The sequence below is a fragment of the Fistularia commersonii genome, chromosome 1 (assembly GCF_037954325.1).
Source record: "Fistularia commersonii isolate RoL2024-O1a breed Wild chromosome 1, RoL_Fcom_v1.0, whole genome shotgun sequence".
Taxonomy (NCBI): domain Eukaryota; kingdom Metazoa; phylum Chordata; class Actinopteri; order Syngnathiformes; family Fistulariidae; genus Fistularia; species Fistularia commersonii.
This window is the reverse complement of record NC_141284.1, coordinates 21,225,231-21,240,619: the sequence shown is the minus strand read 5'-3', so window position 1 is coordinate 21,240,619 and position 15,389 is coordinate 21,225,231. Positions and strand designations below refer to the sequence as shown.

At 41.3% G+C, this 15,389-nt stretch overlaps 3 protein-coding genes across 3 annotated transcripts; 1 reads left to right on the top strand and 2 right to left on the bottom strand.

Moving 5' to 3' along the window:
• The first annotated feature begins 30 nt into the window (after positions 1–30).
• Positions 31–4,871, top strand: tmem234 (transmembrane protein 234). The gene is made up of 6 exons (XM_086154388.1): positions 31–92; positions 189–288; positions 609–760; positions 1,030–1,096; positions 2,805–2,897; positions 3,081–4,871. The coding sequence occupies exons 2-6, from the start codon at positions 276–278 to the stop codon at positions 3,173–3,175; spliced, it is 420 nt and encodes a 139-aa protein (XP_086010514.1). The 5' UTR covers positions 31–92; positions 189–275; the 3' UTR covers positions 3,176–4,871.
• dcdc2b (doublecortin domain containing 2B) lies at positions 3,081–11,668 on the bottom strand. Its single transcript, XM_086154355.1, has 14 exons — positions 11,236–11,668; positions 10,826–11,120; positions 10,676–10,727; positions 9,214–9,284; positions 9,000–9,131; positions 8,750–8,884; positions 7,894–7,933; positions 7,498–7,563; positions 7,252–7,402; positions 6,765–6,847; positions 6,550–6,618; positions 5,736–5,840; positions 5,547–5,645; positions 3,081–5,381 (listed from the first exon to the last, which is right to left on the bottom strand). The coding sequence occupies exons 2-14, from the start codon at positions 11,107–11,109 to the stop codon at positions 5,316–5,318; spliced, it is 1,353 nt and encodes a 450-aa protein (XP_086010481.1). The 5' UTR covers positions 11,110–11,120; positions 11,236–11,668; the 3' UTR covers positions 3,081–5,315.
• Positions 11,669–12,642: 974 nt separating this feature from the next.
• iqcc (IQ motif containing C) lies at positions 12,643–15,347 on the bottom strand. The gene is made up of 5 exons (XM_086154383.1): positions 15,202–15,347; positions 14,525–14,668; positions 14,128–14,446; positions 13,127–13,248; positions 12,643–12,790 (listed from the first exon to the last, which is right to left on the bottom strand). Exons 1-5 carry the CDS (start codon positions 15,241–15,243, stop codon positions 12,752–12,754), a joined length of 666 nt encoding a protein of 221 aa, XP_086010509.1. The 5' UTR covers positions 15,244–15,347; the 3' UTR covers positions 12,643–12,751.
• Between the last annotated feature and the right edge of the window lie 42 nt (positions 15,348–15,389).

The following is a 15,389-nucleotide window of genomic DNA, read 5'->3' as shown; positions in this document are numbered from 1 at the left end:
AAGAGGGGAAATGGCGCCCCGAGATGGAACTTCCTGGCCCTACAACAATGAAGAACAACTAAGGTTTCAAGATGTTACTTAACGTTTGAAATGTGTGTGTTCCCGTAAAAAAAAACGAATTTCCTGACACATTTTGCTTTAACATTTGCTGACATGATTTACTCTTGGATATCTATTCAATTCAATAGGTTTCTCGTGTAAATCCAGCCCAATGACAGTCGAGCTGCTGTCTTGAATGCGACTCTGCTTTTTAACGTCCGACGGTTTGCACGACGATGGTCACCACGGGTGAGTTCTCAATCTCTACCTCTATATCCGTTTCATTCACTCAGTTATTATTTGCTCAACTTTAATTTCGGACCAATTTGGTTAAAACGAACATTTTAAGTGTTCACCTCCATTTCGGTATCCCCACAGCAACTCTAACCGAAATGTAGCTAGCTTCATGATAAGCAAGTAAGCTAACGTCATTGGCAATGTAGTAACGTGGGCTTTTGCCCATGCTAATATAGTAGCGTTAATATCACAGTATATAGGTGATAACGTCTATTACTAAAACAAAAGTTGATACTTCTCTGTATCACACTGACGAGTTAAATGTGTTGCAGTGGAACTGCTGAGTCTACTGCTTGTGTCTGTGCTATGGGGATGCACCAACCCCCTCCTGAAAAGGGGAACGGAGGGGATCGAGAATGTATCGAAGAGCAGCAGTATCTCACAGTTTTTGGCCGAGATCAAGTTTCTTTTCCTTAATTTCAAGGTAAAAATGGAATCTGTGTAGCATTCTTATTTAATTGTGTTTTTGAATCAAAACAACTCTGTGAAATATGTTCCCAATATTAAAACGGAAAAAGGATAGTGTCTTTTCAAATGTCAAATACACATCCACACACACAAACATATTTGCTTCCATTAAATAAAATCAAATTACTGTGCATACATACAAACATGGGACAGTTAAAATATAATTATCTAGACTGTACCACACTCTAGAATTGATTTAATTTTAATTTCATCTTTCCTACCCAGTACCTTGTCCCATTTCTTCTGAACCAGAGTGGATCTGTAGTCTACTACTACACCCTTTCAACCACTGGTGAGCCACGTGAAATATTACAAAACCACTGTTGAATCATTTTGATACCGACATCAATAGATTAGTGGATGACTTAACAGGTCCTAATGCCAATAGAGGACCTGTTTTGGTATGTATTTATAATCAGCTCAGTAACAACATTCACACCACTCATGCTCTTGGATCATGTATAACACTTGATTTTTACTGCTGTTAATATTTCTGCGTGGAGTTTGCGTGTCCTACCCCGGCCTGCGTGGGTGTCCTCGGGGATCTCTGGTTTCCTCCCACAGTCCAAAAACATGCAGCAGATTGATTAATTTGAAAAATTTGGAAAATTGTCCACATGTGCAAATGAGATGCAAATTAATGCTTGCCTGGCTGTATATGTGGCCCTGCGATTGACTGCCGATCAGTCTAGGGTGAGCGCCACCTCTTGCCTGATTGCAGCTGGGATAGGCTAGGCAGTGACAATGGCTGGCTGGCCTGCTAGACGGATGGATGGATGGATTTACAGTCTGCTCCGAGGCGGAAAAAATATTCAGCATTTAACCTTTTTTGCCAATAAGTGAATGGATGTGCTGCAGCATAAGACATTGAAAAGAAACATTGGCACAATTTTCTGATCTTCTTTTTTTGCCTTCAGGCTGCTCCCCTGAGGGGTCGCCTCAGTGAATCATCTGCCTCCATCTAACCCCATTCTTTGCACTGTCTTCTCTCAAACCAGCTAACTCCATGTATTCTTTCACTCCATCCGTAAATCTCCTCTCTGTTCTTCCTCTAAGCCTCCTGTCTGGCAGCTCTAACCCGAGCATCCTTCTATGCAGATCTTCACAATTCCCCCTTGTACATGTCCAAACCATCTCAACCTGACCTTATCTCCAGAACGTCAAACAGCGCTGTCCCTCTGATAGACTCTTTCGTGATACAATCCATCCTCCTCACTCCCAAAGAGAACCTCAACATCTGTATCCACCTGACAAATACTCTACCTTGCAGCAGTTAACCCTCATTCTTTCCTTGACATACCACCACCTCTCTAGATTTTCCCCCACCTGTTACCTGCACTCACTGCAGATCACAATGTCATCTACAAACACCTCGGTCTGTGGTGATTCCTGTCTAATGTCATCCATCCGCCTGTCAATTAGCATAGCAAACAGGATTAGGCTCAGACCCGATCCTTGATGCACTCCAGCCTTCACCTTGAACTCCTCTGTCACACCTACGGCACACCTCACCACGGTCTTAATAATCATACACTTAGCAGCTTTGTCCCTTCCTCGAAGGTATCGAACGTTATATAGGTAATGGAGGACTCTCAGTAGCCAGGCTGTGAAGTTATGAACACATTAATACTCATCTTCTAAATAAGTTTGTTGAAACATGTAAAAATACAATGATGCACTTGTCCTCTCAAGAAGGTAGTTTAATAGGACATAGACGGTTCGACACTCCTGGAAAATAAAGTTTGGAAATCACAAATTACACTGGAATTACACTTGAAATATCCACATCTTGCCAAACATGTGAAGGATGATAGATGACTGAGCTCTTCAAAATGCTTTGTGACTTTCTTCAATTATTTTTATTTAACATTATTCTGCTGCTGAAATACCTGGTTGAATAAATACTATCCTCAAGAAAGTAATTAAATTGCTGCTATTTATTGATTGTGTTCATCTTGCAAGCAATGATCAACGTTTTCCACCCTTTCTCCTTTATTCAGACTTATCGATCGCGGTCCCTGTGGCCAACTCCCTCACCTTCCTTTTGACTCTGCTCACTGGAAAGGTATTGGGCGAAGAGTTTGGAGGCAAACGTGAGTTATTCATGTGGGTGACACCAATGCATGAAACATTACACTTGAAATCTATTCCCTGAAGATCCGTCAGCAGCGGGTATCATTTATTTCCATGCTGACTGAGAGGTTGATTTTCATTTGACATTTTTAAGCTTCCACTTACACTCTTATATACGATACTCCATAATTTTCTCTTTCCAGAGGCTGTTGCTGGGATGTTCCTCACCATGGCCGGTATCACTCTGTGTGTCATGAGCTCCATTAACACTGAGGGTCCTACTCTGACAGATCCTTAGAAAGGCCATAGGACAACAGATTCATGAATCTAAAAGTAAGGCCTTGGTTTTTGTGTTCAGTTTTCAATATCAAAGTGTCAAAACTTTGTAAAAGGGGTTATTAAAATTTGATATTTTTAGGCTGCTGGTAAAATTCTCAAAACCATGCAAGAGGGGAGGCTGTAATAATTTTCCGCCAAATCATCGGCTTCTACCTAAATATCAACGCCGAATATAAATTTGATTTTAAAAAAAACATGAGACGGATAGACATCGATGTCTACTTCTTATGAGAGAAAGATAAAAAAAAGAATTTATCACGAATAGCATTTCATTCTCGTGTCAGTGTCAGAGCCGTTTTAGTGTCAGAAAAAAACCTGATCTGCTTTGGCCATTGGATTTACCACTTTAGATTTTCATGCTGGCTAAATGATTTGAGTGGGAAATACGACCTATTTTTATATAAGGTTCATACTGTGATGCTTCCCCTGCATCGCCTGGAGCGCCTGGGTTCTAACCTGCAGCCAGACGTGTATAATATTTCCCAGGATAGCGTTGCTTCAGGGCCTGGGGCAGTTTGGTTGGTGGTGATGTATTGGAGAAAACCTTTAAAAGTTGAAAAACTGAATAAACTGAAGATGTTTGTAGGATCTGTTTGAGTTTGAAGTGATCAGGGATTTTACCTTCCAGTAATTGAGGGCATGGAAACAGTGTCAGACAGATGCTGGTCCTGAGGGAACAATTAAGATTCCATCAGTGGCTCTTTCCAGCAATATCTCTGTGACTAAGTGACCCCAGCATGAGCTTCTAAAAGGCTGTTCAGAATCCTCACACCACAGTATGGTCTAGCTGTGGGTTCATGCAGGGTTCATCCCCACAGTTAGACCAGATTTATGACGCCTCCATAGAAAGCCGAGGTTGTTAACTTTTTGCTTTTTAAGAAGCCCGTTCCTCCACCATGTGACCTGCATACATGCCTCGGGGAGTACAAACAGTTAAGGATATCACTTCCTGGTTTTACAGGGGCAGTTGACTGTAACACCCCTTAGTCACCTTCAATGTATATTTGGTGAGGAGCAGGACACGGCAGAGGACAAATTGTTGTTTAGCTTTAAGGGTAAGCTTATTTTTCCACATCACCATGCACAGCCTTCATTCTGTGCAGCCTCATAAACATGATGTATTGCAGAGGTAGAAGGACCAAGCTCTGTCTTAGGGCTCTTTTTGTTCCTTCAGCTTTACTGCATCCAATAATGGATGTGCAGCATTTTTCCCACCATCTTAGAGCAAGGTCTAGGTTTTCACCGCGCTTAGACAAAATTAGATGGCGTGGCGTCAAAAATAACTCGGGGCCAGTGCATTTAAAACACAGTGAACAAACTTCATAGTCAAATAGGGATTATTTTGTATGAGGCAATGAAACATATGAAGTACATTTACTTGTTACTTGTTTGTCATTAAATTCAGTAGAAACCATGTCAGATGCACCATTTACCTTCTTAGAGAATTTGTGTCTGCCTTATTGATGTTAAAGAAAAAGTAACAGTAGGTGTGAAATGCCAGCTGATTGCCAAGACAAGTTTTACAAATATTTAATTAATTCACATCTTAAGTTATATATTTTTTTATAATTATTATGGTTATTGATATACATATTTATACTTCTGCTGCTTTGGTCTGTTCACTTATTTTTGTAATAAATTGCTGACACACGTGAGTCTATTTGTTATGTTCTACATCGCAAGTGTAAACTGAATAAATTCAGGCTAAAAGTGTCCAAAATATATTTTGTGTGCCCAGATGGTATATACAGTAAAACACTTCCTTAAAAGGCCAGAGCGATATCATCTTTACATTTGTAAAAATGTACAAATTACTTTGATTTGTCCAGTTCGAGCATTTATTTTACCGTGAGTTCATTGATCTACTGGGAAGGAACTTCAATGATGATTTCATGTTTGCCTCCTCTTGTACTACTTCACATTTTTATATGCAGAAGACAATCTTAAACATTGGGTGCCCTTGTTACCTCAATCAAAGTCAAAGTGACCTTCATCCGAATCATAACCGAGTTGGAATCGGGTTGCGTGCCTGGACTGGAGTTTAGCGGTTCAGTTGTCACTGGGATGATGTGAGTTCTTTGAGAAATCCACTGTGTCTCTCACGCCCCCACTCCTCCCGATGAGGTCTGTCCTACCACAGCTGCTGCAGAGTTCTGACGGCTTGCCTAGAAAGATAGATGTTATTGAAAGACCAAATTGAGAACACTTATGGTACATTGATTAAAATCATTCATGGAAGGGCAGCAATTCTGATTTCAAAAGTCAGCTGTGCTTTGTCCAGTTTACCGACTTTAACTTGTGCTGCCCTGCTTAGATGTACTTGAACTTGCCATTTCCTCTCGGGGTTCCACTGTGTTTTGCTGGGTTCCATTGAACGAGGCAGATGACGGAGGCCTTGATTTAAAAGAGTTTTGCTTCAACTCTGGCTCCTTTCAGGACAGGGACACATTGATTATTGATCTTTGATTGCACCTATGCAAATACTCATTGTATGTCGCTGGAGTTGCGGGCATTTTCACCAATATTTCAGCTTCAAATGCTTCAGCTACAGCAGAATCGTCTGTCACACTCTCAGAATCTTGTATCGTCCGCTGGTTCACGTTACCTCCATCAGAGTGCAGCACCTTAAAAATGGCAGAGTATTAATATATGGACCAGTTCCATTTGATCTGGTCCTTTTTCCTCAGGATGTTGGTGTGAGGTTGACCTTATATTGGGTGCTAAACAAACTTTTACTCGTTTTATTCTTTAGTATCTGTAGCCATAAATATAAAACTACTCAAATGAAAGATTTTATCACTGACTTATAGAGAGATGTAAATATCTACAGTTAATATCTTTGGACATTGTTTGGCTGCCATTCTTGTTCAGGGATATTATGGAATGCCAGATTTCAACATAGCAACAAGCACACAAGTATTTCCACATGTAAAGGATAAGGTTTAAGAAAAGATGTATTTCAGGCTGTTTTCAGCTTTCCTTGTTAAGATGTTGTCATATTTTTAATGCATATTCTGAATGTTGCCAATACTATATAACAAAAAGCCAAGTACTGATGTATTCCAGAACTTCAGACAGTACAAGATTCTGTTTTCAGACTCAGACATTACAAAGCTTATACGTATAATAATTTACACTTAATTAATCCCTCGTGGGGTCCTCTACATGTAACCCATTATGGAGCAGGGGAACAGTCAGGGGTTCAGTGTCTTGCTCAACAACACTTCAACACAACAGGAGGAGCCGGGAATTGAACCAGCAATGTTTGGTTCCAAGGAAGATCGCTCTGCCTCCTGTGTCATGCTGCCCCCAATGTGTTATTGTCATGTCTACCTCCCGTGGTGTGTGCAGAGGGTCCTTCGGGTTGTCCAGGTCCTCGTCCTCCACTATTTCGGCCTCTCTCTTAAAATAGTCAGTTGGAGAAGGAATAAGATTTACTTTTCATTTACTTTCTTCAGTTGCCATTTGTCCTGCGACATATACATTTTAAATTACAAATAGCGCAGTAGTTAGTTCTTGAGATTGAAAGCACATCAAGATGCGTAAACCTGGTCTATGGGGAGCTCTGTGGCCGTATTTTCATCCTCCTGCACCTCCTCGGCGCCTCTGACCTCCTCTCGCCGCCTCCGCACTGCAGGGTTAAACACACTCTGCTGGACTTGGGTGGAAATTCCAAAAAAAAAACTAATCAAAAAGTCATTGCTGTTGATTTAAAGCAAAATAAACTATCATTTTCGGACATGGAGAATATAATTCTAAATATTCTTAATGATTTATCTGATGATTGGAAAGGACAGATGGCACTTTTTTCTACCTGTGCATTACAGAGCCCCTGCTATTTAGCTTAACACAGTGTTAGTAGCCTTTGGGATAAGAACATTAACTTCCTGCTCTGGGTTTATGGATCTGATCAACCAACAAGTCACGAAGGCACAGAGAAGACGAGTGCATCTTTCTGCTTCTCTTAAAATAAGAATCGTTATTATCAGGCTAATAGTCCAGAGAGCTCGCACAGTCCATCCTATTTTAGCTGACCAGATATGTGGCTGAGTGGTGGCCTCGGTTGTTTTTTCTGAATTCTGACTGGTCTGGCGGTGTTGTGCCCTCCGTCTCTCCTGCTCCTTTGCGGGGCGGCTGGCGGAGAAGCAGCTTCATCCCCTGTCGACTTCACCCTCCGTCCATCTGACTGATATACCGAGAACACAGCAGAACGAAGGCCATGGGAATGAATGTTTTCTCTCAGAGGTGCTTGATATCTGACTTTCACTATAATGGCTCTACCTCTGGAGAGTCGAGAAGGGCCAAGTCACTGTACTGGTCTCGTGGACCAAGTCCTGTTTTCCTGCTCTAGGAGAAGCACACACTCAAAGGCCAATGTCTTATTTCCACACTTTTGTGAAACCACTCTTTATCAACAAAATATATATGGATTAACATCCATTCAATTATTTTTGATACCAATTATTATGTTCTTACAGTATTTGTATGATTAATTGATAATAATGCCTTTTATCACTATAATGTGGATGTACTGAGAGCATTAAAGTAAATTCTTTTCATCAAACTATAATCATAGTAGTGTAACTGCTTTAATTATCACTATGACATCTTGGCCAAGCCAAGATGATTGATTGGTTACAGCATTAACTGAAGGTCAGATCTTTATTTAATATTTACCTCATTTCTTCTCAGTATCCTTTTCTTTCCTGGATAATATCTATGGGGAAAAGAACAAGAGATTGAACTGTTAAAAAAAAAAAAACATCTTGCTGCACATCTTCCTTTCCCCTCTAAAATCATCTGAAGTGTTCTTTGTCATTATTGTGCTGCTCTTCTAAACGAATCATCATGAAAAGTAATCATGTTTAGAGGGAAGGTCGAAGACAAAGTGTCTGCATTCACAAGTACTCCTTGAAAAAGTCAATGATCATTGTTGAATGGAGTCTAACCCAAAGTTTGCAGGACAGTAGACCATCCAGCCCCTGGGGGTAACTCTAAAACAGTGGTGCCTATGTATGGAGAGACTTTCTCCAGATCCTGAAAGGAAAATAAAAAGCTGTGGAGCAGGGAGATGTTGGTGCACTAACATCAGAAATTAGAAAATGCATTTATGATATATTTTGTGGGGAGAAGGCTGAGAGGGGGTAGGACAATATTCCAAGGTGAATGTGACCGGTGACAGGCTCTATATCATGGCTATTTTCTTGGACCTAAGTGAAGGGAAAAACACTGACAAATAAGTGTAAAGAGAAAAATCTGTGTTTGAAGGAACAAGCAGAATCTGAACAGATGGAAGAATCACACATCTTTTGCTGTTGAGTTTGAAAAGGTTTTTCTGTCCTCTAACTTTGGAAATCTGTGAGACAAATGGAGAAACATTGAAAATGTGTACTTTTTTTCATGCCTTACTTTTCGGGATAGGAACGATTAAAAAACAGTTTCCTTATTTGAGATGGCAAATAATCGAACACACATACTGTACATACGCACACGCAAAGAGCGACACAAACGGAGGGATCTTGAGTAACAATACCTCTCTTTGGCCTTTGAAACCAACAGCTCCAAATATGGAAGTTTCTTGAACCTCTCAGTTCCCACGGCAACATAGCAGCAGCCGCTCTCCAGCTCCAGAGCTGAGGACAGAGTTGCTCCTTCCAAGGAACACAACCTGATGGTGCGGTTAAAATGCGGTTAAGCAGCTACCTTGGTTTTTCTTGCACTGCCTCTCTTGTAGTGTGTGTGTGTTCGTGTGTGTATGTGTGCGTGTGTGTATTCCCACTGACCTGCGCACTGCTCCTGTTCGTAAACACACCTTTGTCGTGATCAGACCAAGTATCAGCTCCAGGTCTTGTTGCACGCTCCGAGGAATGATGAATCGGAATGGTGGACACAGGATATCTCCGTTACGGAAAACACTGACACATCAAAGAAACTGACATCAGATAGTTTTTATGTGCGCAGCTGTGTGTATAGTTTGGTGTTATATCTCAAACTCACTGTATAATACAAGGCACAGGTATGAACTTCCTCCATTTGGCTGACACATTTGGCCTCTGGATTGATTTTGCCTGGAGGAGGACATTGAGAAAATAAATGTCATAATGGTGTCAGTATGGTCAGTATGGCTATATAATGGTGAAGTGATGTAAAAAGAAAAAAAAAAATCAAAATTCATGTCTACAGTGCACATCAATTCAGCTGCACACCCATACCCGTCAAATTCAGTTACTCAAATTGTATAATGAGTGAATGACTATGCCGCTCGTGTCAGCTCCAGTGCTGCAGCCATGGATACTGACGTCACACTGAGCTTCCAGAAGCACATTCACATGCTGAGTTTGGACCTAGCAGCTCCTTGCAAAGCTCATTAGCCATCAATGAAATCTGGATCCAGTGCCTCTGATAACACTGTACAATTTTAAACACAAAAACAATAGCGCTCATAAAAGTCCCTCATTGTTTACCCCATTAAAGTGGCACAAATGTCCGCTTCGATAGAGATGTTGAGAAAAAGAGATGTCTGGCAGGAAATATGGGCATTAGACCTGCCCAGACACACACATTGCCCAATAACATACTGTGTGGAACCTTAACTCTTTGTTTCTCCAACAGGATAAAATACACTCTCAAGCAGACACTTCCTGCATTGCTCCGCAGCAACCACAACATGGGCATGGAAGACTGTGAAGCCCTTTTGACACATTGTCTAATGGGGGGGGAAACACCTTTCCAAAAGGCAAACACCCAAGGCACACACAATTATTGTCTAGTCTTTTAGGTTTTCCTGAAAAGTAAACCTGATGGCTTAAAACAAAGAGCACGCTTGAGGTCTGAAAAGCCGAGTAGTCAAGCCAGCCAGCTGTTTGGAATACAAAGTGAACACTTATCAGCATGATATATTCTGCCTGTGTATTTCAATGTTAATTGCTTTTATCCTGAGAATTAATGCAACAAGGAACCCTCCCCCCTCGCTGTGTGACCATCATCGTGACTCTGTCCTGATTACCTTTTACTTTTAAAAGGGTAAATTATAACAGGATTATCTGGACCAGAGCGTCATCTAACTCAGAATGGGGATTACGGGGTGATTACGGGGTCAGAAAATCAGATAGCGATTCATGATGGATCATTTTTATCATAGCATTAGTTATTTGCTAATCACTTAAAATGATCTCAGTATTCCCAATAACTGACAATTATCCAGCAGTAATTGCAGAGTTTAATGCCACTTGAGAATGTTAAGAACGTACTTTGTGAGCTCTGGGTCATCCGGTTTATTTTCAAATATTAAGCTGCTGCAATGGAAAGTCATTTGATTTCAAGCTCAACTGTGTTCAGCACCGCTCAGCGTGCCGGTGAATTCCTCTGAAGGGGCGAAGATTAATGAGTGATAAGCGATCCGTTGGTCTTAAAGGAAAATGCTCACATTTTTTTTCAAATAATGAAAATATCAGCCTACCTGAATTTCTTCCCTGGACGCATGCTGCTTTTTGATCCCCGTGCTCAGGTAACTATTTAACGGTGACAGCAAAGAGTATCAAGTTGAAATTGAACCTTGATTAATTCGTCATTAATTTAGAGATTAAATAGTAGATAGTTTTGTACTCACTCTAGTTTCTTGAACTTCTCAAATCCGGCAGCAACATACTGGGCTCCTGTCTGCAGGTCCTTCAGGTCTGTAACCTTGTGGCCCTGTCTGGGGGTGTACAGGGTCCTGATGGCAAGTGGAGCCCCGATGTTGCGAGTCACATCATTTAGAAAGGCCTCCATGGTTGCCACCTGTCGCTGGTTGATTACGAACCTCCGGCCGTTATAGAAGGGGTCTCCGTTTTTGTAAACCACCACACTCTTCACCGGAGGCAGGACAGTCGTGGCTGCAGTGCCAGCAGCCATCGCTCAACAAGCTGTTACACACAAAGACACATATATCATCTAATTCACTTCCGGTACAACCATTGAAACATGGAATATTCTCTACGCCAACATTCACATGCATTCACACACTGCTAGGTCACCCACATGACTGCTGAAGGACGCAGCAGAGTAGAAGGCAAAGGTGGAGATGATTCCCTTCTGTGTTGTGATCTGTATGGACTCACGACTCGTCACGTTCTGCTCCGTCTTCCCCCACCAAACACACACACCCCTCAACTGACGGTGGAGAGTATTTCCTGGTTGCTATGGTAGCCTGACCAGCAGTGACTGGCTTTGTGGGCCAAACCATCAGCAGCAACCACAACAAAAGAAGCATACATAAGGTGTGTGTGTGTGTGTGTATGGTTTTATGATAACCTGCTCGACTGTTTATATGTATGAATAATGCAACTATTCCTGTAAAACTGAAGTGTCGACAAGATAAATTTGAAGTAAAACCAAATCCTTTATTTTCGATTGTTATTTATTAATTTTTAGACATTGCACTTAAAATCAAACATTCTGGAACTGATCAGTGTTGATATAATTCTCCCTCCTACCATAGACATTTGGTTCTTATATAATTATTAGCAACTATGATATTCATTGATTCTTTACAGTTTGTAATATTTTCTTGGTTTGTGGGCTGCTTTCCTGACCCATTCTTTTTCAGACCTCTTAAAAACAGACAGGGGTAGAATAAATCATAAACTGTTTTGTCTCCCTGTGGACATGTTATGAACCCCCCCGAAAAACAAGAAAATTAACGATGAAATGAATGTATGTACGTAATATGGTTTCTGAGATGGCTACTTGGTTGAGTGGTCGTTTCTGACTTCCGACTGCTGGTACTTCGGATCTTTGGTGACTGAATTGCACTTTTTGCACTTTTTGTGAGTCGCTTTGGATAAAAGCGCGTGCCAAATGACTGTGATCTAATTATTTCTGCAACCAAAATAGCTAAAGCTACTTGAAATATCACCAATCACCAGTCATCTGTTCATAAGATCAGTAGTTCACGTACATAAAACTGTTTTGATTTGTCCTTTCAGAGGACAACCCCCTGCTTTGGGAAATACCAGTAAAACTTTGAATATATAACTTTATAACAGTATAACTTTGAATACCAGTAAAACTTTCAAAAACAATGTATACTTTGTGTGTGTGTTTATATCTATCTATCTATCTATCTATCTATATATATATATATATATATATCCCATGATTGCAAAAGTGATGTTTGATTCCAGGGGTTTACCAAGATAATTTGGAAACCAAGAAATCTCTCTTCCACTGAGGGCTCTTGAAAGCACAAATCATCTTAACGGGAACTTGTGTAGGATAAAGGTCTGATGTGGTGGGAAAGGGCTCCTGGCCAATAACTTCAACTCAAACCTGTATGTTATGCTATGAGTCGTGCAGCGTCAACAGACAAAAAGCAGGCTTTAAAACTAAAATAGTAAATGAATTTTAATTTATAGGAAGTAAATAGCAAACAGGTCTAAATAAATATTTCCATTCTCAGAAAAATATTTTAATAAATAGGCAAGTGGTTTCATGTGGAAGTTACATTTTTCACCCACAATTTTACATGAGGAGAGGCTGGTTATTTGTTTGTGGGTCAGGAAATGATGCTCAGGTTGTCCTTCAGAGACAGGTACTGCAGAAAGAAGGGAAAAAAATTAGAAACATGTAAGAGACTGTTTCTTCTGATGGAGGGTTAGTTTTGTTATTAATAAAATTGATGCTATAACATATTGAGACCTTCATGTTCACACTTTTGTTGTTTGTCTGTTTGTCTTCCAGGACATGGTTTACACCATGTTTGTATTTTGTTTATTTTGTATTTTTGTTTAAAACCTTTAAGCTCATCTGATGCTTTGAGAGCAATAAAGTTGAAAATAAACACAAGGCTTTATTACACAGCTTTAAATGTTATTTCTTGGCGAAAAGTCTGTGAACGACTATAATCTATTGCAGTTTTTCTCGGCCTTACCTTTTTCCTGCTGTCGATGGCCTGCTGGAGCCACAGAAGCTCCATAGTCAGGGTGTTTCTATGGAGACGCAGTGCCTCCGGGGTCTGCGGCACATCCTGGGCCAAGCAGTATTTCTGGGGACCTGAAAGAGCAATTCAAAATAATTGATCAGGCGTGCAATCCAAAGGAGGCAAATATCTTGTGACAGCATAGAACCATAAACTTAAACCTCAGTTGATAAAATATTGCATTTTCTCATACTAATACCATCTTGCTTTGCAAAGCACTATTTTATTAAAATACAAACTATTTGTGTACGTAAGTACAGTAATAGTTACCAATCAAGACATCTTTCAATCCAAGCCATCGTTCAGATTACTTGACAACATCTGCTGTATCTGAGTCCTCAATGTTTTTAATTTATCTGCGATATGAATGTAATATACGTTGGTTTCAGTGGCGTAACAGATACCCGACCACTGATGAAAGAGCATTCTGTTCCTGTAAGTACAAGTAGGTTACTACTAACATTGAAATTAAATAAGGTTATTTGATGGGCCCCCACGACTGGCATGGAAGCATAATTTAGGAAAAAAGGGAATTTAGACAAGCTTGACTGTTCATATACTTATATGAAAAACTTTGTGATGGTCGATTTCACATAGACAGAAAAAAAAAAAAATTGGACTTCCCCCAAAATGAGGACATGTAGTAAATGTAGCAATTGCTCTTTTTGTAGCAATGTAGCGATTGTTTTTCTCTAATTGTTCTTTTTCTTTTAAATGTATCGGGATTGAAAAATTAATCCCACCCTGAGGTTATCAAATTATCTACAAATAATGCTGTATAGTATGAATTCCTATTACACTTGCAATGTTAGGTCTGAACTGGTGACACTGAAAATATCTGTGGAGTCCAGGCGAAATGAAGTCTCCGACCCTCACAGACAGCACGGACCAGAGACACGTGAACTGCAGGAACAGCCTCATCTGAAACCTTACACTTGGGGGAAAATGTTCACCTTTGAAAGCACGGCTGCAGTTTGAATTCAACTCCAAACCGCTCTGCGTGCTGATGGATTCTCCTGCCTTCTTCATAGCCCTTCCACTGGCCTCTTGCTGATACTCTCCATCCCCACGAGCGGGGCTCTTGGGGCAGCAATCCACCTCGAGAGATTCATCTCTCTCGGCTTCTAGCATCCGCGAAGGACGAAGGTGATCCTCCCCTCTTTCTTCAGATGATGGAGAGGCTGCCGCGGGGCTCTGGGAACTGGCACCGACACGCAGCCCTGCATCTGAATGCTCACTGGCAGAGCCGACGGGTCGTAAAAGCAGGACATCCTGGTGATGGGTGAGGAAGACAAGGCATGAGAAAGGCACCCAGACTGAACCACCCTATTTGCACTTGTGGAAGCTTACTGTGTCTGTGAAGTGAGGTATTGGGGTGACTGTCTCCCTCCAATGCAAATGGCCCAAAGTCCCATCGATCTCTCTCACAATGCCCTCGAAGTCTTCCCGTGCACGACGCACCTCGCTCCTCACCAGGCGTCCACGTGCCCGCGCCTATTGCAAAAGAACATTCACAGTCAGCAATGGGGATGTACAAAATGGTGGTGAGTCACTGAGGAGAAGACAGAGGCAGCAGACATGAAGGTGTTGAGAACGATGGAGAGCATCTGGGATGAGTCCATCAGAGGGAAAGCACAATCTGGAGAATAACGTCAGACTGAGATGGTTTGACAAAAACTGAGGAGAGACGGTGAAGATCTGGATAGAAAGATGCTGAGGTTGGAAATGCCAGGCAGGAGGTCTGGAAGAAGACCAGAAAGGACATTTATGGATGGGGGAAAGGAGGACGGGAAGTTAGTGGGCGTGAGAGAGGATGATGAAGAGAAAAAGGGGTAGATAGAGGAAGACTGTACGCCGAGGCCCCTGAAGAAAGGAAAAGAAGACGAGCGATGCCAACAAGACGGCTATAGCTAACTGAATTAGCAGCAATGCGTCAACTAGCAGCTAACTGCTGTTAGCTTCGTTAACATGCAAAATGACGTTGCATCAACCGCTTCGTGCAGAAGATTACTTTCATAATATATGACCTGCAAAAGGGTAACCATCCTCTCCAATTGGCGTCTTTCCATCACTATGGCAACCTAACTTCCAGGGAAATTTGAACACCTGGACTCTCCGGCGCGGGAAACGACCTCGGAGTTTCCATTTACTTCCGGTGTCCCACTACAAAAATAAAAACACGCCCCCTTTAAGTAACCGCGGGATTATATCATCT

Excerpts from the sequence above, each read along its gene's own strand:
- tmem234 (XM_086154388.1), top strand. Across the intron at positions 761-1,029 it reads TTCTTTTCCTTAATTTCAAG|TACCTTGTCCCATTTCTTCT; the intron begins GTAAAAATGGAA and ends TTTCCTACCCAG. Across the intron at positions 2,898-3,080 it reads CGAAGAGTTTGGAGGCAAAC|AGGCTGTTGCTGGGATGTTC; the intron begins GTGAGTTATTCA and ends TTCTCTTTCCAG.
- dcdc2b (XM_086154355.1), bottom strand. The coding sequence starts at position 11,109 with ATGGCTGCTGGCACTGCAGCCACGACTGTCCTGCCTCCGGTGAAGAGT. Across the intron at positions 10,728-10,825 it reads GAGAAGTTCAAGAAACTAGA|TTACCTGAGCACGGGGATCA; the intron begins GTGAGTACAAAA and ends ACCGTTAAATAG. Across the intron at positions 9,285-10,675 it reads CGTCCAGGGAAGAAATTCAG|GCAAAATCAATCCAGAGGCC; the intron begins GTAGGCTGATAT and ends GTCCTCCTCCAG.
- iqcc (XM_086154383.1), bottom strand. The coding sequence starts at position 15,243 with ATGGAAAGACGCCAATTGGAGAGGATGGTTACCCTTTTGCAG. Across the intron at positions 14,447-14,524 it reads TACCTCACTTCACAGACACA|GATGTCCTGCTTTTACGACC; the intron begins GTAAGCTTCCAC and ends ACCCATCACCAG. Across the intron at positions 12,791-13,126 it reads CCATCGACAGCAGGAAAAAG|TACCTGTCTCTGAAGGACAA; the intron begins GTAAGGCCGAGA and ends TTCTTTCTGCAG.